The following is a 25,931-nucleotide window of genomic DNA, read 5'->3' on the forward strand; positions in this document are numbered from 1 at the left end:
AGATGTTTAAAAGAAGTAAAGAACAGAAGAAAAAGGAAAACTAAATAAATAAAATGGACTTCTGCTTTTCTGGCCTCAGTTACATAAAAGAAATTATTCAAAATATTCACTCTAGGATGACATCCAACTGTTCTACTTTCTGCTAAGCAATATTTTCCCAATTTTTAGACACAAATGTCTCAAATTCATTCATTTTCCTTTCCACACAAAAAGTCCAAAAGGGGTTTTCTATTATTAATAAATATCAACCATGCTTTTTTTCTCTAGTCAAACATATCAGTTTTGTCTCCAATAACTTCAACAAACATTCCTCCATGTTAAACAATACTGTGAATGTTTTCATCTTTGTGCACACAAGAATCTCTTCCCTCTGATTCATCCATAATTATTTTCATATTATGTATTCATTTGCACCTAGTTCGGTATCTTACAATCCAATTTCCTGTTGCATTTGCCATGACTTCCCATCCTTTAAAAAAAAAATCCTTCCATTTAAGCTTCTTCCATTCTTTTTCCAAGAAAAGCACCAGATGAGTCTGCTGTATTTCTCAATGAATTCTAAATTCCTATTCAGAACAAGCCTCTTTTATTAAAGATACGAAAAGGCGGAACATGTGGATTTGGTCAATTTTGTATGTGACTCAGCACACATATATTCAAATAACAACTCTACTGTATTATAATTTTCAATTTATGGGCCAGAGCAATTTCTTCTGCTTTGTGTAACCACTCTTTTTTAGTGTCCTTGCAGATGTTTACAAAGGACCAAATAGAAATCATTAATATCATAATTTCAGTCTCTGGGCAGCTATATATAATCATTGATTTTATTTGTATGCTGCTTTTCTATGGTAAACTCTGCTCAAAGTAGTTCACAACATCAAAAAAGGTTATATAATAAAATATAAGATTTCAAGATAATTAATGAACAATTACGAAACAAAATTTAAATAAATACAGTGGACCCTCAGCTTGCGTTACCCTCGGGTAACGTAAACTTTGGGTTGCGAAAGCGGCAAACCCTGAAGTATTTTTCCAGGTTTCGCTGCTCACGTATGTGCGGAAGCACTAAACCGCGCCACGCGCATGTGCAGAAGCTGTCCTCCGGTTGCGAATTCCTCCGGATGCGGCCGGACCTCCGGAACGAATCCCGTTCGCAACCGAAGGTACCACTGTATCATGGCATGCATAACCAGTGTTTTTTAATTACGGTATACTACTGAGAAGCATAAGCATCTGGTTGAAAACTGATGGGTATGGGGTTAGAAAGACATCTATCATTAAAATGTACAAAAATGTATCTATAGAAGAAATTTTATTTCTTCAATAAAAGTTTGTTTTCTTTAAAAGAGAAAAAGACCCACTCCAAGTACGCTCTGATGCACCAGCAACTTAGGGAAAGGGACTCTGTCTGTTGTGTCTGCAGGGACAGGTAGTCATTTCTGGAGCCATACAAACAGCAGTTGCCAAACTAACAATTGTGGACCACTGCTCTTATTAGCCAAGCAATCACATTATCCTCTCTAATACTGAAATCAGTACTGCCATGCTATTAAGACTGGAGCCAAAACAGAACCAGCAAGAAACAAGCAAGAGGGAGCAGTGTGCTAGAGTTAAACCCAAGTTATGCAGAAGCAGTGCTAGAAACTGAGATATGAAAGCTAGGAGCTAAATGGCACCTTAAACCTAGGTTATGGGCGCAGCAACGGAATGTCTAGGTGTGCTTTTTTATAACAATACAAAGCTAAAAATGAATGAACTGCAGCTAAAATATTATGTTCATTTTTCACATGGTCTAGTCCTTCCTCTGGCCACCCCCTAATATTCTTAAGAGAGTCTCTTCTCCAGTCTTCAGAGAGTAGCTGGAAGTAGGGAGGCAGAAAAAGGTCCTCCTTTCCTTCTACTCTGCAGTTTTAATCTGAACTCTTAGGCACAGTGCTACGCTCAGAGCTCAGAAACTGCTCACGCTAATGAAATTCCTTGTCACAAAATGTGCCTAGCACAATGGGAGTTTTGAACACTATGCAGAAGTACTACACGCACACAGAAGGAAACACCTCCCCTCAGCACAGTGAGAACTTAGTACTTCTAGAAGCCACAATACTGCAATATCTTTTTCATCTGAATGTATGAACTGAAGCATGTGAAGTTGTTATGCGCATGAACAAATTAAACTATCAAATCTCTTATTTGGATTACATAACAGACACACATCTTTCATTTTAGCCTAAGGGCAATTTTTTCTCCAGGAGAGACAAGCACACACACTGCTCTTTTGAGGTTCTAGCCTTATAAGGAGAGCAGGACATACCCTCAGATATACATCATCTAAATTTATATCTTACCCTTACTTCCAAAGGAGTCCAGAATCACATCATGCTTTAAGGATAGGTGTAAGATGTCAAGGATTTCAAACCAGGTTGTCCAGCACCTTACTGTGCAACCAGCATTCTTAGTTCATAGGTAGCCTTTGAGTGTTAAGATTGGATTGCTACCACAACCTGCTTTTGACACTGCACCTGTCCCTTCAACCTATTGCTGTCTTGGAACTCCGCCTTCTGCCTGGATCTACCTCCTACTGCTAACCCTTTGATCCTCATCTGCTTGATGCACTGCCAGACTCCCAGCCTTCCAAGTGACCACATCTATTGCTTTTCTGATTTTTACCCACCTGCACCTGAATTGGATCCCAGCTACAGCTCCTCTCAGAGGTAAATCAAGGCCTAACAATACCATATGTGCTACATTTGGCAAGCTGTCCTTAAAAAGGAAAGAAAGAACAGACTTGCTCAAATCCCAGCAAAGGGAGAGAGCCAAAACAGGATTCAGTATTACTTAGAATCTTGCTATAGATTTAATCCTTCCACCTCAATTTGGTGAAGAGAGATTAATCTTGCCAAGTAGATAACTTGCTGCCAACTTCTCATCTGCTTTCATTTTATGGGACAGAGTTCAGAATTTTCAGACCAGATTTATTGTTAAGGCCTGCTCTTAAACACCAGATTAGAAGTAACCCATTTTGGTTCATTTTAATTAAACAATAAGCATAGGTCCAAGTATTGACTAATGAGGTGGCTGACTTTGCCTATGTCACTGTTTCTCCCTTGCAAATATTTTGAACACTTTGCTTGGCAAAATAAAACATTGCAATTAAACTCAAACATACAACACCTGTATTTATATAATCCACATTTCTGAGTATCTAATTATTATTTATTCTATTTAAAGACCAACAACAAAACAGAAATATACATTAAAAGCAAGAGTTTAAAATGCATTAATGAAAAAGCAGCAGATAAATCAGATCAAGTAGTCTAGCACCAGGCACTGATCTCCCAAAAGCTTGTGTGAACAATTGTCTTAAGGAACCCTGCATGTGCCTCCAAATCTTCTCTGAAGGGCATGGGGAAACCCTAGAACAGATTTAGGGGAGCACAAGAGGAGAAGACTGTTCCACTGTGAATGGAGAAATCCTTATGCTGACAGAACGATCTGCTTAGTGCTATACAGTGGTACCTCTACTTACGCTCACCTCTGGTTATGTATCCTTCGGGATATGTACGCGGCAAACCCGAAAGTATTTTTCCGGGTTTCACCTTGCACACATGTGCAAAAGCGCTCTACTGCGCCATGAGAAGTGGTCCCTCCGGTTGCGGAAATCTCAGGATCCGACCAGAGCTCCGGAACGGATCCTGTCTGCAACCAGAGGTACCACTGTATTGAATGCAAATCAGGGTCAGGGAGTCAAGGTGCCACGACTGAGAAGCCCTATGTACAATGGGATACTGTACAATGGGCAATGCACATTGATAGGACCACAGAAGCAATGAAGTCCTGTATTACTTGTAGCCATGAAAACCTGTGCCTAAAAATACTTTCAAATGAGACCTATCAGCCCAAAACAGAGACAGCAATCCCAGATCTCTTAAAAACTTGAGGACCACAGGCTTAGCAACACTGTCAGACACGATAGGATTGAGAAAGGATAGAGGGCCATGCAGCTCAGATAGTAACGTCTGATGTCCTTACTAAAGCACAAGTCCTATCACAGAAAGCAGAGAAAGAACAAAAGGTAAGTGAATGGATGTCTGATCAGTAATTTCCCTGTGTTCCTCAAAATGCAATTTAGAACCAACCCAAGGTTTCTAACCCTCAGACCTGAGGTCAGATATGTCTGTACAGAAGCAAACAAGCAAAATTGAAGTTACCTCTCTGTTCCTGGATCTACAAAGGCCTTGAGAAATGAGGAGGTAAAGTTTGCTGAAGATATTGTGATTTAGTGGAGTTCCAAAAAGATTTCTCCACACTGGGAGATATTGGAGTCATGACGTATAGCTCAATAAACCCAGAATGTAGAAATTGTGAAAGATGTTACAAAATCACTAGAAAAGTGATTTAAAATGTAACTACCAATATCATTAGGGACACGGGTGGCGCTGTGGTCTAAACCACAGAGCCTAGGGGCTTGCAGATCAGAAGGTCGACGGTTCGAATCCCCGCAACTGGGTGAGCTCCCATTGCTCGGTCCCTGCTCCTGCCAACCTAGCAATTCAAAAGCACATCAAAGTGCAAGTAGATAAATAGGTACCACTCTGGCGGGAAGGTAAACGGTGTTTCCGTGCGCTGCTCTGGTTTGCCAGAAGCTGCTTAGTCATGCTGGCCACATGACCCGGAAGCTGTACGCCGGTTCCCTCGGCCAATAAAGCAAGATGAACGCCGCAACCCCAGAGTCGGCCACAACTGGACCTAATGGTCAGGGGTCCCTTTACCTTTACAAATATGCATAGTGTGGAAGGGAAGGTAGGTTGTTCTTACTCTCATATAGAACTCGGGGTTATCTAATGGAATAGATTGTCAGATACAGGACACACAAAAGAAAGTACTTTACCTGGCACACAATTAACATATGGAATGACATGCTGATGGTCACTGATTATGTACAGTTAAACCTTGGTTTTCAAAAGTCTCGGCTGCCAAACATTTTGGAAGCCGAACTCCGAAAACCCGGAAGCAAAACCTTGGATTTCGAACATTTCGGAAGTCAAACAGACTTCCAGAACGGATTATGTTTGAAAACCGGGGTTCCACTGTATTCAGCTGCTTGGGAGCAACAGAACACTCTCATCTCTATTTTGGTTCCACAAAATAATTAAGAACAGCCACAGTACAAAAGACTGAAGACACTCTTCTTTCTCCTGATTATATCTGCTGCATATAGTTCACTATGAATTATCCAGATAACCAAGTGAACTCAACAGACACTTTTGAAATATGGGGAGGAGACCCTGCCAAATCAGCAGGAAAGAGCATTTGTTCTCAAACTCCTTAAAGGACACATTACACATGCTGGCAAGAAGGAAAGAATTAGAACTGTAAATTCAGTCCATCACTGGAAAACAAAATTTGTGCCCAAGATATGACACACCAAGGAGGAATTTTGAAACTGAGTGCTTTATAGCAAAGAGACACCCAAAACAACTTGAAATAGTAAATCATTCAACCAATCAGAAGAAGCCCACTGTTTTGAGTATGATATGCGACCTAAACTGCGATGGGGTCTCAGCTTTTTGCACTGGTGCCAGTTAACTCTTACATCACACTCATTTTCTCTGTCACAGCCAAACAGAACTGTGTCTCTTTCTACTTCCCACCACACTGAAAAACAATTACTTCCGAAATTGGCAATGAGCCACCTTAAGAAATAACAGGTTTTTTTTATTAGGTTTGCAGTTCTGTAACAGTTCCAGTAATGCCTATGGGACATCAGAATGTTAATGTATTTTTACACAGGAAAAGAATTAAGTTTGTGGTGTAATGGCAGCTGATCCAAGACAAGCTGACCAATACACACCATTGCAACTCCAGCATATAAAGACTACTATGCTATGTATTTAGAATTCTACGTTAGTTGCAAGCTCACATGTTAATGCTTTACAAATCCTTTTAAAAAAGATGTCTAGACAGCCTTGAAGACATTTTCTAAAAATTAAGAAGAAAAATGTGGCAGACCTTTTGCGGAACAATTTTCAATAATTCACTGATGCAGCTACCTTTAATCACAGCAATTCTTATACTAGACTATCTTGTTAAATGAGCCAGAACTAGTAATAAAATAGTTTTTGTGTAATGGGCAAATACAAACTGTGATGATGGTGACTTAAATCACATGCTGGTGATAACAGGTAATATTTTTTTAAAGTGCACCTTGCATAAGCAAAAAATTGGCTGAGAATTGCATTTCTTATTAAATTAAAAGTGGCCTGCTTCTTTGTTCTGAATTTAGTATAGGATGTCAGTTTAATAAAAGTTTTAATAATTCACACTTGAAGATAAGGATCACAATCTTTCAAAACTCAGCTGCATAATATCCTCAGAGAGTCACCTTTGTACTACTGTATTTATCATGGGCCTCTTAAAAGTGAAGGAATGCCCAGATTGAAACAAACTGGAAAGATCTGGTCACTGTGCTGCAGGAGGGATGTGCAGAATCCCAGACTGCATTACTTGGCCAAATACATAAATATAATTCTGCTTTCTGTAACTTTTGAAGGTACCTTTCAAATATCAAACCCTAAGAATGCTGCTTGTTTTGTAATCTAGTCAAATGCAGAAGCAGTGCTATCACTTACATTTATCCCTTTGAATCTTTGATCCAATTGGTTTGCAGCAGTCTGAATTGGATGGCAACAAAATTATGTTGCTCTGTACTTTTTCCTGCTCGCAGTCCTTTGAGGCTTAGTCAAGAGGACAGAAACAGATCCAACAAGAAAGCTACAAGCAAAGAATGAACTGAATCCTTTATTCTCTTTTAACAATGACAGTGCCTCCCAAGAGGCAAAAATGTACCTTACTCTTGCTTTTTAGAATTGTACTCTATGTACAGCTCAGGACCTGCTTGTCCTCAGTGTATAGGAATTGTAATGATTTGATACTGTACAAAGCCTTACATGACAGTCTTTCTGTTAACAGAGCTTTAGAAATCATTTTGGGAGACTAAATTTATGAACACTGTGTCTTAAAACATTTTGTTCATCGTTCTAAAAGAAAACATTTCATTTTCTGGGCCTTCACATCTCTATAAACAAGATCTGACCATCACAAGGGATTTAAGATTAAATCTCTGACTATCAGATAACCGAATTTGTTTGAATATAATTATTCACATCATTGTATTTTTTTTCTTATTTAAATATCTCATTTCAACTACTACATTCAAACATACATTGGAAATAAACTTTTAAGATAAAGAAAGAGGAACTGATAGCAATAATTTAGAACATGGGACAATGAACACTGCATGTAATTTAATGAGTTTTCTTCCCCCTCCCCTTTTCTCAGCTCTTTTAATGGAAATGAATGCTTTATGTCTGCTTAACTGTTATTTTCTGAATAATAATTTGTTTTACTATAATATTGGTTTTCAATATGGAGTGGTTATAATATTGGTTTTCAATAGTGATTTTCAATATGGAGCACTGGAAAGAAAACAAAAAATTGCATTTCCCCCAGAAAAGTTGCCCCCCCCAAACAATCACCCCCCCAAAAAAAACCTGTCCCCCTCTCCATGGCTTCAAAATTTCTGGAAATTTTACGTATCTGCTCAAGTTAAACTTTAGGCATTCAATGGCATTAATCCATCTCCAAGGGTGGAGTGTGAGGACTCCTTGGAATCAGTCTTAGTCTTAGATGACAGGGGAGGCAGGGTGTTTCTAACTTCCACTTCAGAAGTTATAATACTGGTCATAAAGAAACCTAGCATGCATCTAGAAAATGTCAACAATTATAGGCTGGTTGACAACATGTCCTGAGTAAAGTGCTTCGATAAAAGTGTTTCTCTATATCCATTTAAACCAGGCTACAGGCAAGGTTTTAGGACAGAAACTGCCTTGAGCAATTTGTAGGATGGCTTTTTCTGAAAACCAAAGGGTTCAAAACCCTGTTGATTCTCTTGGACCTCTCAGGTGCTTTTGATGTCATTGACCATCAGGATAATATATCTGAACAGTGTGCTTCAGATACTACATAGTGGTGGTTCTCCTATCTGGATGGCTAATTCCAGAGAGTTCTGCTGGGGAACTGTGGCTCAGCCCCTTAGTTATTACACTCCAGGGGTCTACACAATTCTATTCCCCTCCCTGCCCCTAACACTGTTTAACATAAAACTGCTGGGAGAGCCCTTCAGAGATTTTTCTTGAGGGATCATCAATACACAAAAAGGCATCCAGCTGTTTCTCTTTTTCATCTTTTAGGTGAGACTTTTGTGCCCTGAATCAGTGCCTAGGTGTGGTAGAGGATTGGGTCAGGGTTTATTGACTGATATTCAATCAAGATGGAGGTACCTTAGTAAGTGGTTTATCTGACCAAATGATGGTGTTAAATTTGTTCTGGAAAAATTGCATTCTCTTATGCATTAGGGCCACAGTTTAGGGGCTAGTATTAACTCAATATTGTCACCCAATATTTACGTGACCTCTGTGGTTCAAAATGCCTTGTATCAACTTGCACTGTAAGAAAGCTCTTCCTAATGTTTAACCTAAAACTCTTTTCATGTAATATTATCCCAATGGTTTGAGTTCTATTCTCAGAAGTAAAAGTAGTAAATAAATTGTTTTATGAACTATGCCAGGGGTGGGGAACCTCTGGCCCACAGGCTAAATCTGGCCAACCAGGGTCTAAACTTTCATTTGCTAGGCCACTTTTCCCAAATCATGCCCACTTACTAAGACCTACGATGTGAGGAAGACAGAGATGCAGCTGTCAATGCACAATTAGGAGCATCATTGAAGTCCACTCCTAATATTACATTGGTAAAGGAAACCAGGCTTCAGCTGTACCACCTAACAGCTGGTGTGTGGTAGAACCAAAGCTGCTCAACAGTCTGCACAAGTGACCTACCCAAGGGAGTTTTTAGAACAGAAAGCCCCTAATTTCCATGCCCTACTGAAACCAGACTTAACTACAACATTCTCTTCTCTTTTTGGGTCCTGTAAAGTCCTGCTGGCAGGGGTAGGTAAGCTGCAGTCCTCCAGTGTCCTTGGACTACAAGGCCACGTGGAGTGGGAGCTGCAGCTACAAAGAGCTAGGAATTAATCGTCATCATCTAGATCAGTGTTTCCCAACCTTGGGTTCTCCAGCTGTTTTCGGATTACAATCCCCCCCCCCCGACCACTGGTCTTGCTAGCTAGGTATGATGGGTGTTATAGCCCAAAAACAGCTGGAGAACCCAAGGTTGGGAAACATTGATCTAGAGAACCACTCCTCACACTATGTAGACACAAGCTAATTCGTATCTAATTGTGAATTAATTTGCAGCTCCCTTTTAGAGAAACAAAAGCAGAATGCCGATGGGGAAAACGGAATGGACAGATAATAAACACTGCACGCAAGGGGGGTTGGGTGCCGTGGCACCTGACTCAAGAAGGGAAGCGGCCCCCTCACCCGATCGCGCGCAGACTTCTTTAAAAAAAATATATGTCGGCATCCATTCAATCGCGAAAGGAGAGGACAGGACCAGAGGCCGCCTTCCCGGTACCTCTCCCGCCAACACTTCTAGGTGGATTTGCCCAAACCCCGTCTGGTTTTCGGGGGCGATTTTTATAAAAGCCCCGATTCAGCTGCGATCAGAAATAACGGCCCCCTCCATTTACCCCTTGGCCTACCCGCGAACCGACCTCCTCCCAGGGCATGCGATACCCCTCCCCCACTCGTCCCTCCCCCCCCCCAGCTCCACCTCAGCACCCCCCTGTCTGGGGTGTGTGAGGTAGAAACATAATCCTTCGCCATCTTTTTCGATCTTAAGGGAGGGGAAACAAAAAACAACAACAACAATCCGCAGGCCGCGGCCTCCTCCTCACCGTTCAGACGCGGCCTTCTTCTCTCGCTCGCCTTTGCCTACCTCACAGCTCACCACCGCAGCAGTAGCAGCAGGCCCAGACGTCCTGCGCGCGCAGCACTACGAGGCATGAGCGAACTGAGTGAAGCCGCTGGGAGATGTAGTTCTTCCGCGCCCCCCGGCCTATTTGCACCGCGGACGGCTTTCACGTCATGTACTACAAGAACCGGCATGCCTCTGCAGGAACCCGTCATCGACTATCTTCCGCCCCGCCGACTCTCGCGCTCTCTCTCCTCCTCCTTTTCCCGCTCGCGCTCTCTACGTCCACAGGAGCCACCCTTAGGCCTGACGGGAGGTGGAGTCTTTTTCAGCCCCAGCTAGACTAGTTGGCATGCAAGTATCGCCGAGGGGGGACTACAATTCCCAATGTTGGCGAGAAAGTCTTTAGGGTGATACGCTCTCGAAATGCTGGCGCAGGATATTGTCTTCTGTATAATATAGTGAGGCTCCCTGTGCGGGCCTCAGAAAAAAGTGGCATTTTACGAGGGGCCAAGAGGAGGATTTATATGAGAGGGCAGTCTTTCCGTATCATGCTTGGTTGCTTAATTTTATATTTTTATTCTTATGATTCCTTGCATATATATCCCACCTTTTTCTCAAAGCAGCTCTAATGTAGCATACAGTACATGGTTCACCCTCATTTAACCCCCATAACCACCCTGTGAGGTAGGCTAGGCCCAAAGCCACCCAGAGAGCTTCATGGCCTAATGGGGATTTGAACCTTAGTCTCTCCCAGGTCCTAGTCTGATACTGTATAAGCATTATACCACACTAACCCTCAAGTGCCTCAAAGTAATAAACAACAGCATTAAAGTAGGTAAGAAAGGGCAATAAGGTCTCCCCAAAACACGTACATTTCAAAGCCCTTCCCACTAAACTTAATGTCTGTGGCCTTTGCTGTGTTCATCCTTTATCTACCTGCCCTCCCAATAAAAACAAAGCCTGGGTAAATAATGTGTTCCCTCATGGGTAGGCTGAGAGAGCCAGATTCACTCCCTCCATTCTTTCAAGTTTGTCTTATTTATTACATTTATATACCAACTTTTCCTCCACGTTGCTCAAGGTAGTGTATATGGTTCTCCCCCTCCACATTTTATCCTCACAACAACCCTGTGTAGTAGGTTAGGCTGAGAGGCAGTGACTGGCCTGAGGTCATCCAGGTTTATGAACCCTATTATCCCAGACCTTATGTCAGCACTCTCTTTTTTCTTTCTAAGGTCAGCTCTCATAAGCACTACACTATACTGGCTCTAAAAAGAGGCATGGACAAAAATGTGGACAAAAGTGCCATACAAATCCATAGCAGAAATAACCAGAGAAAGACCACTTAAAATTGCACAGAGTTGGAACCTAATACCTAGAAGCCTAGGCTATATAAAACTGATGAGTTCTCTCATGTGTTGGAAAGGATGTCCCGCTATAAGGACATACAGTATCAGCAAATGTGGTGGAATGTCCAAAAATTGAAAAGCTCTGGAAAAATGTATTTACAAAAATATATTTGATTACAGAAATATCTTTAATTATAATTACAAGGTAGACGGTCCTCATGACCACAGGACTGGCTCTACTTAACTCATGTCATCACAATACAGTATGTATTGTATTGTATATTGTATTGTATTGTATTGTATTGTATTGTATTGTATTGTATTGTATTGTATTGTAAAAGGACTCAACACATCTGTTAACTGCTGCAACAACAACTATTGCCAGGATGTGGGAATCATTACAATTAACTATGGACCAATGGTATAATGCAATTTGACAAACAACATTATTGGAAAAACTGACATAAAAATTAAAAGTTACAAGAGGCCAAAAGAAAATCAAAATTTTTTATTTTTATGCATTCTGGTGCGACTTTACTGATTACACAAATAATAAGGCATATGGTAGAACACCCATATTTTATAGCAGTCTGGCGTACATGAAGTACATATTTTTCCCTCCCCCGCTTGATGTTTTACAAAGTTTATATATATATATATATATATATATATATATATATATATATATATGAACTGCAAAGAGGAGCAGCACATAGAATAACCCAATTTATTAGAATCAAGTTAGTCATATTAGTTCATGCTGGTTTTAATAACATTCTGTACAGTAAAACTGTACAATGGTTTGTGTATATTTTTGGAAACCACTTTTGGAAACAATTTGTTCAAAAAGGAGTCTATACACATTTTAAATAAACAGAATAGTGAGACTGCAAATTGCACTGTTAGTGGTCACCATGTTGGGACTTCACATTCTTGATCTGCTATAAACCTCACTAGGTGACATTGAGCTAGTCAGTGCCTGAGTGCAGCCTATTTCACAATTTATTATGAGGATAAAGTGAGGTAGCCCACATACTTGTGTATGCCATGCTAAGCTCAATAGAGAAAGGATGGAACACCAAGGTAAACAACAGTAGAATCAATGCCAGCTTCCGTTTGATGGTGGCTTGGGGAGGGAGTGCTTGTAAAAATTATGAGGCTCCATGAAGGTCCTCGTCCAGTGCCCTAACTGCTGCAGCACGCTGACTCTCATTTTGGCAACACATTGGAGCAGTATAGCAAAAGGCATTTTAGAAGCTAGCCTACAGTGCCATTCTGGGCAGCAAAAACAATTGAGTGCAGCCTATTACTAGCAACTGCTTTGCAAGAAGTTTGGCTCCCCCATCCCCTTTGAGTTTGAAGCTTCTAATGTAGAAAATTTTCCCAATGCAATGCCATCAAGTCACCAGACGATGGTAGCATTGAACAGTGAGTTAAACTTCAGCACCCTAAACAATTCATTGGCATCCATTGACATGCTAGTGCTAATCAAACCAAATCAAAACTATTGTTATTTTGGGGTGAGATTTAATCACATACCCGCAATGCATGTAGTACAATTAAAGCTGATCTGGAGCTCCTGCAAAACAAACCTGCTTTACTTAAAAACTGGGCTTTTTATGATAAGGAAAGTGGTGGGGAAATGCGCTGGGAAGTTTGGGATAACACTTGCTCAATGCAACTTAATCTAATTTCCTCACAAACAAATCAGGATGAATGTTCATTAAATAGCCAAGATCCTCTAAGCTCTTTGCAAACAAATAAAGCTATAGATTCATTAAACAACTCAGGTTACTCTGTTGTTGTTTTTTTAAAACACACATACAACAACAGGAACAGGAACAGGAACATTAAGAATAGTATCTCACATTTAAGACCAAGACTCCCTGGGTTGTGAGTGAGCTTTTAAGTTACTCAGAATCTTTTATCAGACGGTATGCTAAAAAGAAAAGCAAGATAATAAGATGAAAGCAAAAACCAGTTTGGGGTGGGATGGATTTGGCACTGCCTGCTGTTTGTTTCAAGTCTAAGATGCTGTTGGAGGAAGTTTGTGCAGATGAACAGGATCAAAATCATGCCTTACCAAGTTACGGTTAAGTTCAAAAACATGCGTGTCTTATGATTCCTATTCTTATTCTGTGTACCATGGTATTAAAAAATGGTTGAGTATTTCTCCATGATCCTAGTGCAGCCCAGTTATAGGCTTGTAAGGTCACAGGAAGGAGCAGTGCTGCCAATTAGGTAGAGAGGGGCAACTACCTGGGGGTAGGGCCAGGACCTGATTGGCAGGCAACTGACCAATCAGACTGGCACAGTCTGGAGCCCCCAGAAGCAGCCGGACCAATGGGAATGCTATATCAGGAACCTTAGAAGCACCACTCTCTGCCTCACCTGCTCAGGAACTCTAATTTCCCCTAGCAGTATTTGAACCAGTGCTCCTGGGAGTATGTCTGCATCCTTGTTTTAGTGTATCCACAACTTAACTGACTATCCCCTTTTCAATTAATGATGCCTTGTGGGAAAGAAAGAAAGAAAGAATTGAATTGCAGCCTCCTGTATATATTTATGTGGCTGTTTTGCAAACTGTACATGGTATCACATGAACCAGTAACTTCCCCAAGGTGTTGATGGCTGCTTTAAAAGACACCACAGGGCTCCTTTGGCTGTGCTGGTGGTTGCCGTGTAGTTCTGTGTTTCTTGTCTGTTGTAGGTGTGGTAACTTGACAGACATGGCCACAGGGTGGCCTCTGTTGGTTAGTTGGCTCCCTCCATCCATGCGTGGCATAAGCAACACAGTCCCTAATTGCATGTATGCTATCTTTACACAACTTACTTTACTTTCTGTACTTTCTGGTGGTGGTGTTTTTCCTGATCTGCCTGTGCTGAGCATGCATTGGATTTGGCAGCCGTCCTGGTGTGGTATAGCTTTGGTCATAGAGTAATATGAATACTAGAGCTTAATTTCTGTCCTAGAACATGTAAATAACAGTACCGCTGAGTATGTGCAGAGAGTCTTGCTTCCTGGTTATGCCTAAACTGCTCCCAATAGGAACGAGGGAAGCTGTCTTTTACTGGTCCACTTTGTTCAGCATCTTCCGCACTGACTGGTAGCAGCTCTGCAGAATTTCGGGAAGGGAATTTCTCCCAGCCCTACCTGGAGATGTCAGGGATTGAACCTGGGACCTTTTGCATGTAAAGAAGATGCTGTACCACTGAGCTACTGCTTTCCCCCAAGAATGGGGCATACTTTGCAAATACTTTGTTGAGCTATTGCAAAGGGGCCACTAGGATAGCAACAGGTTTGTTTTTGCCCAACGGCTTTTTACCAGAAAGGGTAAATATGGATTAAACAGGCTGGTATTTTGATGCTAGGTATGTGTATGGGCGTTGCACTTTTCTTCTTCTTTTTTGTCTGCATGCAGAGCGCCGATTTCACGATAAACACCTGTTTAGAAGCCCTGGCACTTGTGCCCCAACAGCAGCAGCTCTGCACCTCCAGCTGGGCTCGCCAGCTCCCTTCGCAGCAAGGTGGGCCAACGCGAGCAGCTCCCGCGGAGCGAGCCGCTGTCTGCCCCCGCCCCCTTGTGCAAATCCAGCGCTCCTAATTGGTTCGGCTTGTGGTACGGGCGGGGCTCGGGGCGCCAGACGCGATAAAAGGGAGCGAGCGAACAATGCGCCTCGATCCCGACTGGGTCGCTTTGGGGGGGCGGGGAAGCGGGAAAAGCCGCGATTTCGGGAGCGAGCGCAGAAAGGCTAAGCTACCAAACCAGGCGGCGGCACCGCCGCCTTAGTTGAAAGAGCCCGGCGGGTCCGCCGCTTGCACTTTTCCAGGCGGAGGAGCGCGCCCGCCCGCGCGCTGCGCTCAGGTGAGCTCCCGTCGCAGGTGGGACGCGGGCAAGTCATGGAGCTCGACCCGCCTCAGCTGCCTCAGGCGCCGCCGGCGCCGCCCTACTTCTACGACCACCACGAGTCGCCCGGCGACGACTTCCACCGCTCGAGCGCGCCCAGCGAGGACATCTGGAAGAAGTTCGAGCTGCTGCCCAGCCCGCCGGCCTCGCCGCTGCCGCCGGGCCCCGCCGAGGACGCGGCCGCCGACTACCTGCTGGAACCCGGCCGGCTGCTGGGCAACCTGAGCGCCTTCGTCCTCCGCGACTGCATGTGGAGCGGCTTCTCGGCCCGCGAGCGCCTGGAGAAAGCCATGGGCGAGAAGCTGACCGCCAAGCCGCCCGCCCAGGGCCCGCCAGCCGCCGCCCCCACCGCCGCCCAAGCGCCGCACGACGCCGCGCTAGGCGGGCTGTGCGTGGCCCCCGGCGCCGTCTTCGCCTGGCCCGCCGACTGCAAGCTCCCGCCCTCCTCCGGCTCCGAGAGCCAAAGCGAATCGGGTAAGGCTGCCTCCGGGACGGGGAGCGGGGCGGCGGACCGCACGGCACCCCCCAGGGGCACCCAGTCCTGCAGCTCTGGCTGGGCGCCGAAAGTTTCTCTCCCGGGACAAAAGGCTCCTCTCGCTCTTAATTTCCCGTGGCGCCCCTTGGACTGCGCCCCCTGTCTTCCCAGGTCTCTGTGCAGAATTCTGCAGTCCCCTTGGAGGGATCTTTTATTGCAAAATCCTCCGAGCTCTTGCATTTACTCCCCCCCCTCCCGCCCCACTTCTTCACCAGAGGTTCTACTTTCAGGGGGAAGTGTGCATTGTCGTCCCGGCCCAGCTTCCCAAGGCTGCTGCTGGGACTTGCATAACGTCGTGAGCCCAACCCATCTGTCTTGCTTCCTCCTCAAACCTCTCCCAATTTAGCACCCTTCAGCACAGCCGGCGGGGGAGGGGGGTGCCTGCCGCAGGACCGAAAAGAGAAGAAAAGGCGCCACTTGCACAACTCCCCCCACCACTCCAGAAGGTTGGGTGGGGGGACCCAAGACAGAGAGCATTTCTTTGAGAGGTTGCATTTCAGCAGGACGGGCTTCTCCAGAGTTTCCTGGTTCAGGTTGTAAACACTGTCTATAAACCTGTGTTTATTGAAAAAGTTTGGCTTGGTTGGTGTTGCAGTCTGCTTACGCTTGTGGATTTTGGAGGGTTGCCACAGTGGACCTGTGATGGACAAAGGCTCTGGAAGGATTTGACCTGGGAAATACAAGAATTGTCTTGCAAAGCCCCCTCCTCCCACAAAATGTTGAATGCAGTCTCAGGTCAAGTTCTGCAGCCAAGGGGAACCAGCCATATTATGCATGTTATAAAAGTTTTGTTGCATAAGTGCCCACATGTATGCTTATAAGTGCATCAGTTGACATGTAACCACTACTTTGCTGAGTTTGCTAACCTAGATCAGTCCAAAACAGCATCTCCCCTGGCTGGTGCTGGTGGGAGTTGTAGTCCAAAACATCTGGAGGACCCAAGGTTGGGGAAGCAAAGTCATTCCCATTTGATTATTGGCACAAGAGTTGCTGTTAAGCTACCCTCTGATGGAGGCATGCAGGGGCAGTGTGTGTGTGAATGGGATCACAGATCATAAAGACCACCTTTCTGTCTTTGAAGTGCTCTAGGATGTAGGAACATTAGGGCACAGAATCATAGAGTTGGGAGGGATCCAAAGAGTCATCTAGACCAACCCCTTGCAATGCAGGAATCAACATCAATGGGGAAGAACTGCAATTCTTTGGTAGAGCATCACCTTTGTATGGAGAAGGTTTGAAATTCGATCTCTGGCATCTCCAAGTAGAACTGAGAATCTTCCTTTCAAATCCTAGTAAGCTGTTGCAAGTCAGTATAGAGTCTAGACAATACTGACTTGGTACAGTATAAGGTAGCTTCCTATGCAGGATTGAACTACTCACAGCTAGAAGCCAGCCTCTGTCTTTTCAAGTCTCTAAGGAAGGAAATTTCACAACCTCTTCCTTCTCCCCCAGCCCAATTTGTTTGGCTAATCTGATCTCGATGCTTTTAAATCTTAAGTTTTTAAAATGCTTTCATTCTGTTTGGATTGATGTACCTCGCTTGCACATCCAGTCCTCATTTGTAGGCAAACCACAGAATAATACCAGGGGTTTCTGTACACACCAACATATTTTAGGGGGCAATCTTCTTTGTGAGCCTCTAGCAACCTTTGCCGACCTGGTCCGTCCCCGCCCCCCCCCCCCCGCAAACTCTCACCTGCTTCAGGTTGTTTGCACTGCAACTCCCAACAGCCCCAACTAGAACACCACATGAATATTGTGTTCAGGGTTAACATTTCTATAAATAAACTTGTGGCATGTGTTATCCCTTGAAAAACTGACATAGCCTTGAAATGGGCACACTTTCTAATACTCTGGCCTTGTTAATCCTTGTAGGGCTGAGTCACTGGGTAAGCAGTGACTGCTTATATGACTCACTACAGAGCTTGAATAGGGCTTGGGTTGAGAAACAAATTGGGTATAAGATTTAATTACATTAGGAGAAGCAGGTCTTAATCTCAATTAGCAGAAGGGGCGGGAAATGTTATTGATTTATTTAATTGTGCTTGCCCTTGCTGACCTGGACTTTTCACCCCCATCAGCCTCTAGGCTCCTCCTTCAGATGCTGTTTTTTTCAGCCAGTCACATGATTCCTGGGACAAAAAGCAACAGATGCAAGTGTTTGTGTGTGTGCACTCTCAATAGCTCACTATGCCAATGAGAGGCATAGTAGTCCAAGGTCTTTTGGACTACAACTCCCATCAGTGCAGGCATGCCAACTCTAGGGGACCAAGGTGTCTCATTATTGGTTGGAAGGAGGCCAGTCACACATCTCAGCTTCAGTGGCTGGCTTCTGCAGACGACAACGTTGCATGTGTGACATCACACAAGCACAATGCTCCTCTGCACCCTCAATCTTGGGTGTGCGCGCGCAACTTGGCGCTTCTGCATCAGTGCTGGCCATCGTGAGCTGACTTGATAGAAGCAGTGAATTCCTTCCACCCATGTTTCTGAAGAGTATTAAAATTTTTGCACCATTCCCCATTTGTGACATGAGGTGGTTTTCTTGTGCATATGATGGTGCTTAAGCTTTTGAAAAAGGAGGACAAGAGTGTCTTGCACTCTCCTGGGGGCCTCATGGTAGCAAGCAGTCACAGAACCTTGTAAGAATGGTTTTTAGACATGCATCCCACAGAAAACTGTCTGTGCCTTGTTTCCTGGGAGCATGCAAGAGGACCCTTAGTAGGTGACATGTGAAATGCTGGAGACATGCTTTGAATGACTCCAACTCTTAAGTAGGCACGACGCCACCTTCTGTGTAACTTGAAATCATTTTCATTGTGTATTTCTGTGAAAAATTTGCCTCCTGTAGTTTTCTCCACAAGGGCCCTTGGTCAGTTTCTAGGAAACATTGTCTATGTGCAACCTGTCACAGGCTGTCTTAGGCATACAAGTTCCATTGTCCTCAGCAGAACTTAATTCCAGCCAACACAGATAGGGAGAAGCTTTCCTCTGAAAGCTGTTGCTGCAGTAAACCAGATGGCTGATTTCTTGCTCATGCAGACTAGCGGGACTTCGCTTTGTGAGTTCAGAACCGATCTCTTTGTTTTCTACTGTGATAACCTTTCCCCTTAAACTTCTTTCTTTAAAAAACTCTGACCACTTTGTCTGAAGGCTGTATAACTTGAATCTTTTGAAAGTCACTCAAGCCTTCTGTGCAAAGGCCTTTAAAGGACCTTCTCTTCCCACCCCCTTCCTGTATACTGGATGGGGAGGTGCCAAGATCCTTTCTGTGCATCTCTGGCTAAGTGGGGAGGGCTGCCCACTGTGTGTGTTGTGGAGGTTGTTTGTGCAGGGGAATGGAATCCTTTGAACAGGATTTACTACTTCTGAAAAGTAGCAAATCCCTCCTGAAGTGTGAAGCTGTAGGGGCAAAGGCCATCTCTCCCCATTCCCTGCTTCATTTACAATTCCAATGGGCAATGAAAGAGCCTTGGGGGGTGGAGGGTGGGGGAGAGATAGAGCTTTAGCAGTAAACTTTGTTCCAGGCCAATGGTGACTATTGCCCCCAGTCTTTTTAATTGGGGATGGGGGCATAGGAATGCCTTGATGATGGCCTGGCCTTTTGTCCCTTACAATTGCCTTTGGGAAAGCCACCCCCTCCCCTCCCCTCCAGGGACACAAAGACAAAAAACCTCCATTCCATTGCAATTGTTAACAGACCCTTGGGGGACAGAAATGTTCATCCCTCCCCAGATTGAAGCTCCCAGTACCACAGGATTCCGGCAGGAATTACATTTGCTCAGGACTTTGCAATAGCACCAAGTCAGACTGCTTGAGAGAAGGTAGATCAGACCGCTCATCCTTTCAGTAAATGCTAAAGGTTAAGAATCTAGTCTTTGCCCTCAAAATAAAGCAGCTTACAGGGTGAGATTTGAATCTGGAACCATGCCCAACACTTTATGAAGTGGGCAATAAGTACATTAGGATGCTCTAGTAGTAGATTGGGAAGGACTTTTCAGTTTGCCTTTTTAAAAAAAGAAAAAAAAATGAAAACCTTCTGGTTGGCCATGAGCTAATGACTTATCTTTCATCTTGGGTGTTCTTCATATGAAAATGAGCACTACTTGGTGAATTTTGATGTGGCGTTTGGACCTCTGTTTACCAGTTTCTGAGTTGTGTAGCTTCACCGTTAATTTAAAAGCATACTTATTCTGCTCTTTAGGCAAAAAGATAAATGAAAACAAGGAGGGGAAAAGAAAACAAGTGAACTTGATAATCAGGTCTTAAAGTTAGTTTTCATCTCTATATATGGCTTATGAGGTGCAGAAGGAACCTGGCTCAGCAGGTGCATCTTAAATGACCCCTTTGCCCTGCACTTCACCCCCTGGTTGTGCATCGTCCTAGTCCTTTCCTACTTCAGCCTCTGCTGTGTGTGGTAGCTTCAGGAACCAAAAGAGATGAAGAGACCCACCTGTCCCCAGTGGCCTCAGTGCTCAATAGTAAGACATCAGTAGACGTGCTCTTTGCTGATGCTGCAGAAACGGATTTCATAGCATCCCTGGAGCCAGGGATTAAAAGAAAGATGGGGCTTTGCCTTGCCCTTTTGTTTTCAGTCCCCTCGCCCCCCCCAACATTTGGTGCAGGTCCCCATCTCTTCTTCATCATTCTCATATCTCATTCTGATATTTGAGCAACCTTTGTCACCACCCTGTGTGTGTGCATGTGCAAGTTCTCCATTTGGGATTCAGGAAGGAGGAAAAGTAGAGAGGCTGCAGTAGAAATCTTTAGGAAGACTTTGATAGCTCAGGTCTGGGAAGGTGATGACTTGCCCCAAGCGTGCTGCTCCTGTGATGCAGCTGATGTTGGTTACTGCTTCCCAGATTCTTACTTGAAATGGAACTGCATGGTTTTATGCTCCAGAACACCCGCTCCCCTCAAAATGCTTGGACCACCACCTTGTTACATCTTGCAATGGCATAGAAAGGTTGGTTCCTTCGTTAGACACCTCATGCAGTTCTGTTTAGAATAAGGAACTGGGAATCGGTCCCAGACCCTTTGAGGAATCCAGTTCCACTTGATGTACAGAGCTGGCTTTGAAGCAAAGCAGGTTGAGTCTAGTCAGTGAGGCTGCCTTGTAACCTCAGTACAGCTTGCTTGAATGTATGTATGCTGCCTTGATTTTCGTGGTGGTAAAAAAGTGGGGTGATAAAAAAGTGGGCTATAGTTCCCATCATCCCTGTCCATTGGCCAAGCTGGCTGAGGCTGATGGGAGCTGTGGTACAAAACATCTGGGGGGCACCTGGTTGGCTGCATGAAACCCACCCTGGTGTGCTAACTTGTGTGTTACTGCCTGAAACAGCCTGTGGTGTTTGCCAAGGTTTAATGGATTCTTCCCTCTTGTTTGTACACAGAAGGGGAAGAAATTGACGTGGTGACAGTTGAGAAGAGGCAGTCACTGGGTGTGAGGAAGCCGGTCACCATCACTGTGCGGGCTGACCCCTTGGACCCTTGCATGAAACGTTTCCACATATCCATCCACCAGCAGCAGCACAATTACGCAGCCCGCTCACCACCTGAGGCTTGTTCCTGCACGGCTGCCTTGGAGAAAAGCAGTCAAGAGGAAGAGGAGGAGGAGGAGGAGGAGGAGGATGGTGGTGCACAGTCCCTGAGGCAAGTGGCAGAGCCTTCCTCTCTTGAACCTTTCCTCCTGAAATCCGGGAGTGCTCCCAGTTCGGACAGTGAAGATGTGACCAAGCGGAAAAACCACAACTACTTGGAGCGCAAGCGGCGCAACGACCTCCGCTCGCGTTTCCTGGCGCTGAGGGACCAGGTCCCTGGTCTCGCCACCTGCCCCAAAACCCCCAAAGTGGTGGTGTTGAGCAAAGCATCAGAGTATCTGCAGTCACTACTCAAAGCAGAGCAGCAGATGGTTGCTGAGAAGAAGCTGCTAAAATTGCATCAGCTTCAGCTGTTGAAACGGATTTCGTACCTCAAGAGTGCGCATTAGCTGCCAGGAACTCCAAACTGCTTGCCAGCTTGATCTCTGCACTTTTTTTGTGGGGGGGGGGGAATCAAACAAAAACAAATTGGTTTGTTGACTTGCAGATCCCAGAATGCAATGCAGCTGGTGCACACAAATGGGGGCTTGCATTCCATACACTATTTTCCACCCTGGTCTTCTCTCTTAGCCAGTTATGGGTGCTGGAGAATCTCCTAAGTTGTGCAGGAGTGATGATGATCAGGGCAGTGGGGTTGAGCTACTCAGACTTCAGCTTCTACAGCAAAATGCTGACTTCTTCACAGGCTGAATGAACCTCCATTCCAGTTGGGATCACCAGAAGCCTGAGTGCTTCTCTGGAAAAGCATCTTGTGGAATACTTCACAATACTTTCTGACAGAGGGGCCTGAGTCAACATTTCTAAAGCTGGGGCAAAGATGGACCCTTCAGTTGTCTCTCTCAAGAGCCTTCTTCTGTTTCCCCCAGTCAAAGTTGGATTGTAAACACTGGCTATGGATAGTTCTACATACCCTCTTTTCTCCCCAGACTCTGCTTCTTGCCGCTGACATTTAAGAAGACAGATATCTTGTGCAATTTGTTAATTTTTTTACAATGGTCCTACGCAATAGACTTTTTCCCACCCCCAAGCACACCCCCCCGCCCTATTTTCCAATGTTGTTTAGGATTGACAGCTCTCTTCCCTTCTTGGAATTTATTATGGGTGAATTTTTAAATGTTGCCACCTCTGATGTCCTGGCTAGGGCTTATGGGAGTTGTAGTCCAAAACATCTGGAGGGTACCAGGTGGAGAATGTCACATTATGTGAAGTTATTTCACAGCTGACACTTGAAGACAGCTTAAATCTGGCTTTTGCTTGAGATCTGCAGCTAGATTACCCCTCAGGCTAAGATCAGTGCCTTTCACACTTGAGGTGGAAAAAAATATTGGGCAGATCTACACCATACACTTAAAGCACATGACTTCCCCCACCCAATCCCCAAAGAATCCTGGCATCTGTAGTTTCTCACAGAGCCAGAATTCCCAGCACCCTCAACAAACTAAAGTTCCCAGGATTCTTTGGGTGAAAACATGTGCTTTAAAATGTATGGTGTGATTCTGCCCTTAATGGCATCAGCATAATAGACCCCAAAGTGGATTGATTTCAATGGGATTAATTCAGGTGAACTTCTAATCAGTTGTGTCCAGTGATGAGACCTGACTGCTGTCTTGCTGTGTCAACCTTGAATCTGCCCCTCGGGGGTAATTCCTCTTTCTGAGATGGAGGGGTGCAGAACCTTCTCTCAAGAACTGTTAGAGGCTTGATGTGTGCATTTAAGACATTCTCCCCCCTCTCCCCCCAACTGCTCCTTCACTGGAAATGCACTGAGATCACCTTGGATTTCATTTACCTCATACTTATTTTTCCACTTGGGCAATGCAGCTGCTTGTCTTTGGTTTTGTATATCCTAGAATCCATTGTTGTGACTGCCTGATTCTTTATACTGGATGGCTTTTTTTAAGATATACTATTTTTATACTTTTTTTTAGAAATTATTTTGTAAAATACTTGTTCTCTCTTTCCTCCCAGCTTTTCAAAGATAAAACAGTGGGTAGAGGGCTCTCAGTACTGCGTTTGTAGATGAGATCGTTCAAACTGAGATTCAGCAGGAAAAAAATACTTCTGTTTTGACTAGAAAATGATTTCCTAAGTCAGTGGTCTGGTCCCAAGTTTCAAGCACCAATAATGAGACTATTGGACATCTTAAGGGTGTTTTGGTAGAGTGGGTGGGTAAGGGAGTCCCTAGATGGGAACATTGTAATTTCAACTGCCCCCTATAGAGAAGTTTTCTACTGAAGGTGTCCTACTGATTCTTAAGACTAAGAGAAGCCTTTCCCCCTCCACCTTCCCTTTCTCTGGAAATAAAAGGGCTGCATGAATATATTTTGGGGGAAATGTGCAGTGTGGCGTTAATTGATGTTTACTCACAGCTAGGTTCCACTGTGTCGCCCCCAGGAAAGGGAGCACCTCAGTCCCATGCATAAAGAGAAAGAAAGCAATGATAATTTGGTGATGTGTTTTTTGCTCTGGTTTTGCCAGGTCCTTAACAGCTTTTGTTGAGCTGGCTGGGGATACCCCCCCTCCCTCCTTCCCTTTTATGCAGATCCCTCCCACCCATCCTCCTTTGTCTCTTGGGTAGGGAGAGGCCAGAACTGGAGGTGATGGATGACCCTGTATCTTGGCGTGCACACAGTTTGGTGGGCGCAGACTGGTCTCCCACAATGCATTGGGGGCTCCTTCAGGCGTTCCTTGACTGGCCCGCTGGAGCCTCAACGCTGGGTGGTCAGACTTAGCACTTTCTTTGTTACCTCGCACTTCTTAAATAAACGGAATCTCAAAAAGGACAGGCTGAGTCTGCTTTTTTCCCTTTCCTTTTTGAGCCAAGGGATGTATGTGAGATCCTTATCTGCAAAGACAAATCAGTCTTCGCGTTTGTAATTTAGTTGAATGCATGCTTCTTTAGTTATGTAGAGGAGGGGAAGAGGAGAAAGTTTGGACAATATCCTGGAAAAAGAGAACCAGGGGAGCATGGTTCTGGCATGTGCTCTGAAGGAAGAGCATGGGAAACAGAGAAGAAGTAGGAGAGCTGTCATAGCCCGCAGCTGAATCAACCCATCCACATGCAGCTAATAAGAGAGAGTGTAGGCAGGAATTCTTTCTCTGCTACTCTTGATGTGTGGAGATTCTTTTATGTTTAAATAGGACCTGGGGGGATTTTACAGTATTCTATAGGCTTATGATGATCTTGGGATAAGAAAAAGACATAAATGGAAGACAATATTTCAGCAGCAGTAGTAGAAAATGTAAAAAGCTGTGTATTTGAGGTGATTAACTGTATTTGCACATCATCTTTCCTCTGCTGGGAGATGGACCAGACCCTCTCTGAAGCACTGAGGCTAGATGAACTTTGGGATGCTTTCAGCTCTGATTCTGTCAGAGCCATCCTGGTTCTGCTTAGCTCAACAACCTCTAATAAAAAAGGAAAACCCATCACTATCAGAGGCAGGTTCTTTCACGGAGAATCAGCTTGCACCATTAGGAAGTTCATCCTTGTGTTTAGTCTATACAGTATTATTCTCTACCAGTTCAGGTCCTATCCTTGGAACCAACAGATGGTGACAATTTGTTTCTATATGACAGCCACCTTCACAGTTTTGAAAGGCTCTCCTGTCACATCTTTACTTCAGACTTCACCTACCCACTTCCTTCAACATTTCCTCACAGGACTGTCTCCAGGCCTCTCACCATCTTTGTTGATATTCGCTGGACACATTTCACGTTGCTGATATCCTCAAACCATTGTGTGCAGACAGAAAGCAGAAAAGAGTGGCTAACCAGGTGACCCGGAATCATAGCAGTCTTTAAATAGCTGTTCTTGCATAGAAAATATGGTAAGATAAGAGGACCTTTACTTGAGGGGGGTGTTTTTGAACAAGACAAATGGGCCTAAGAACATTTGGGTTTACTCATACCTTACCACAATGCATTAAAAGCAAGTTTTCTTCCCCTCATTCTGAGAAGTTTTAGAACAAGCTGAACAGGTCGCACTTCTAGAACAGCAGCTGTATCAGTGTGTTGTACTAAAGGAAAATCCTCTCTGCATATGTAATTTGAGAATGGACCTGTCTAGGATTGAGCATTCCAATCTGAGGTGCCAGAATGAAAGGGTCTTTGGGCTGTATCCCACTAAGTCCTCTGTAGAGTAGATCCATTGAAATAAATGGATCTGAGTTGTGTTCATTATCTTCAGTGACTCTACTCTGAGTAGGAGTAGCATTAACTACACTCCTTCATGCCTGGCTCATTAAACTACACCCCTGCCCTCTCCTGGCATTTGGCCCTCAATCCTGAGGGAAGGTGGCCCTCGGCATAAAAACATTGCCTACCCTTTCAGTAGACGATGACTAAGCACTTTAGGAAAATCAAAGCATGAATCCTCCACAAGCAGATGGGAAAAGGTTTCTCTTTTATCGGGATTAAGGAGAGGCTGGGGCATGTCTGAGTCCCATTGCAAAATCAGGTATGTAGGTCAGGTGCCTCAGGACTTTAGTAGCTCTGTGGCTTCTAAAAATAGGCACTGCTGATGAAACAGACTTATTAATAAGTGCTTTACAATTCTGTTTGCTCTCAGTGTGAGGTAGATTATTGATATTCCCATTTTACAGATGGGGTATTGGGTAGGAGGTTGTGATTTACCTGAGCCTCCCAGTGGCAGAGCTGGAATTT

At 44.3% G+C, this 25,931-nt stretch overlaps 3 protein-coding genes across 6 annotated transcripts in view; 2 read left to right on the top strand and 1 right to left on the bottom strand.

The window, feature by feature from the left end:
* The window catches only part of THRAP3 (thyroid hormone receptor associated protein 3), a 40,293-nt gene extending 30,315 nt beyond the window's left edge, over window positions 1-9,978 (bottom strand). For 2 of the 4 annotated variants that reach the window (XM_053399006.1, XM_053399002.1), the window contains exon 1: window positions 9,855-9,978. The gene's annotated coding sequence lies outside the window, so the exon portion shown is untranslated. The remainder of the gene's footprint in view (window positions 1-9,854) is intronic. The other 2 variants (XM_053399005.1, XM_053399004.1) reach the window with 2 other exon arrangements.
* Window positions 9,979-15,039: 5,061 nt separating this feature from the next.
* On the top strand, window positions 15,040-24,049 carry MYCL (MYCL proto-oncogene, bHLH transcription factor). Its single transcript, XM_053399012.1, has 2 exons — window positions 15,040-15,605; window positions 21,060-24,049. Exons 1-2 carry the CDS (start codon window positions 15,125-15,127, stop codon window positions 21,653-21,655), a joined length of 1,077 nt encoding a protein of 358 aa, XP_053254987.1. The 5' UTR covers window positions 15,040-15,124; the 3' UTR covers window positions 21,656-24,049.
* The window catches only part of TRIT1 (tRNA isopentenyltransferase 1), a 29,654-nt gene continuing 24,940 nt past the window's right edge, over window positions 21,218-25,931 (top strand). The window contains exon 1 of the mRNA XM_053399011.1: window positions 21,218-21,318. The gene's annotated coding sequence lies outside the window, so the exon portion shown is untranslated. The remainder of the gene's footprint in view (window positions 21,319-25,931) is intronic.

Source organism: Podarcis raffonei, chromosome 8, assembly GCF_027172205.1.
Source record: "Podarcis raffonei isolate rPodRaf1 chromosome 8, rPodRaf1.pri, whole genome shotgun sequence".
NCBI classification, from domain to species: Eukaryota; Metazoa; Chordata; class Lepidosauria; order Squamata; family Lacertidae; genus Podarcis; species Podarcis raffonei.

Excerpts from the sequence above, each read along its gene's own strand:
- MYCL (XM_053399012.1), top strand. The coding sequence starts at position 15,125 with ATGGAGCTCGACCCGCCTCAGCTGCCTCAGGCGCCGCCGGCGCCGCCC. Across the intron at positions 15,606-21,059 it reads CGAGAGCCAAAGCGAATCGG|AAGGGGAAGAAATTGACGTG; the intron begins GTAAGGCTGCCT and ends GTTTGTACACAG.